Genomic DNA, 1,123 nt, shown 5'->3' on the forward strand with positions numbered 1-1,123 from the left:
ACCACATTCGGTTCTGAGATCCCAGCAATCCAGCGCCTCGCGCCATCTTCCACGCTTCAAGCCATCCAGCTCCTCACGGTGCGGGAAACCTGCTGAATCTCTCATAGAAAGTATGGTTAAAATATTATAAGCTAATATCTTACCGGTCAAACGCCTCTCCAAACTCTTCCCACGATGCAAACTCTCCCTCGAAGGTAGGTAATGCAATCTCAAGTGACGTTTTAGCCCCAGAAACTGCCTTGTCGGTCGTTTCGGGCACAGGCGAAGACGTGGACGACATGGCAGCTGAAAGCCACGTGTATGGTTGGGGTACTTTAGTGTGGAACCAGCAGCACGATAGACCGGGGCGGGGACTGGGGAGGCGTGAGTGCGTAGTGTAGCCCAGCGAGACAGCGGGGCAACGCTAACTGCTACCCGAAGCCTGCTTTGCGGGAGCGCCAGAAGAATGAGCGGCGCTGGATGCTCGGCTATTCCAAAAAATTGATTTTTGAAATACCGAAGTACTGACAATACCGCGGGTAGGGTAGTGATCGGTATTTGCACTACTGTGGACAAAAACTTGGTGATCCCAGCAGCAAAACCACCAGCTTCTTGTTTTCCAATAGCAGAAAGGAATTCTTTTATCATTACGACCTCTTTATTCGAGTAATTCGGAATAACGGCTCACAAGCTTGAAAGGACTGCGCTAGCGCCCAGGTATTTTTTCCAGTCATTGTCCAGGTTCCAGTCTTTTTGGTGTATTCGGGTATTGCCTTTCAGAAATTTTTTGAAAGAGAAAATCATGGCCGTCAGCCAACACAACTTAAATGGGAATGGAAAAAAAATTTCGAGAGATCTGATTGGCCGGGATGGCATTCAGACGATAAAAACCCATTAAAAATTTAATGGTTTTTTTTTTCGTCTGGATGCCATCCAACGGCAAGCGACAGAAAGTTTCTACTAGGTCTTAAAAGTATCCTTCTCTTTAGCACAATAAAAAAGTTTCATCATTTTAATGTGCACCACACCACTTTAGCCATCTTTTTCAGCGCCTCCCTCACTTCCGCAACAAGGAGGCGCCAAGAAGCTCCTCGGCAGGTAGGAGCACAGAGCAGACCAAGCAACCATGAGCTGGCTGCGCTCC

The 1,123-nt window shown here is 47.9% G+C and overlaps 1 protein-coding gene across 1 annotated transcript; it reads right to left on the minus strand.

The window, feature by feature from the left end:
* Positions 1 to 73: 73 nt before the first annotated feature.
* On the minus strand, positions 74 to 280 carry PPTG_24538 (hypothetical protein; the record flags this gene model as incomplete). Its single annotated transcript, XM_008917616.1, has 2 exons — positions 74 to 89; positions 144 to 280. 2 exons carry the CDS (start codon positions 278 to 280, stop codon positions 74 to 76), a joined length of 153 nt encoding a protein of 50 aa, XP_008915864.1.
* Positions 281 to 1,123: the final 843 nt, after the last annotated feature.

Source organism: Phytophthora parasitica (assembly GCF_000247585.1).
Source record: "Phytophthora parasitica INRA-310 unplaced genomic scaffold supercont2.108, whole genome shotgun sequence".
Taxonomy (NCBI): domain Eukaryota; phylum Oomycota; class Peronosporomycetes; order Peronosporales; family Peronosporaceae; genus Phytophthora; species Phytophthora nicotianae.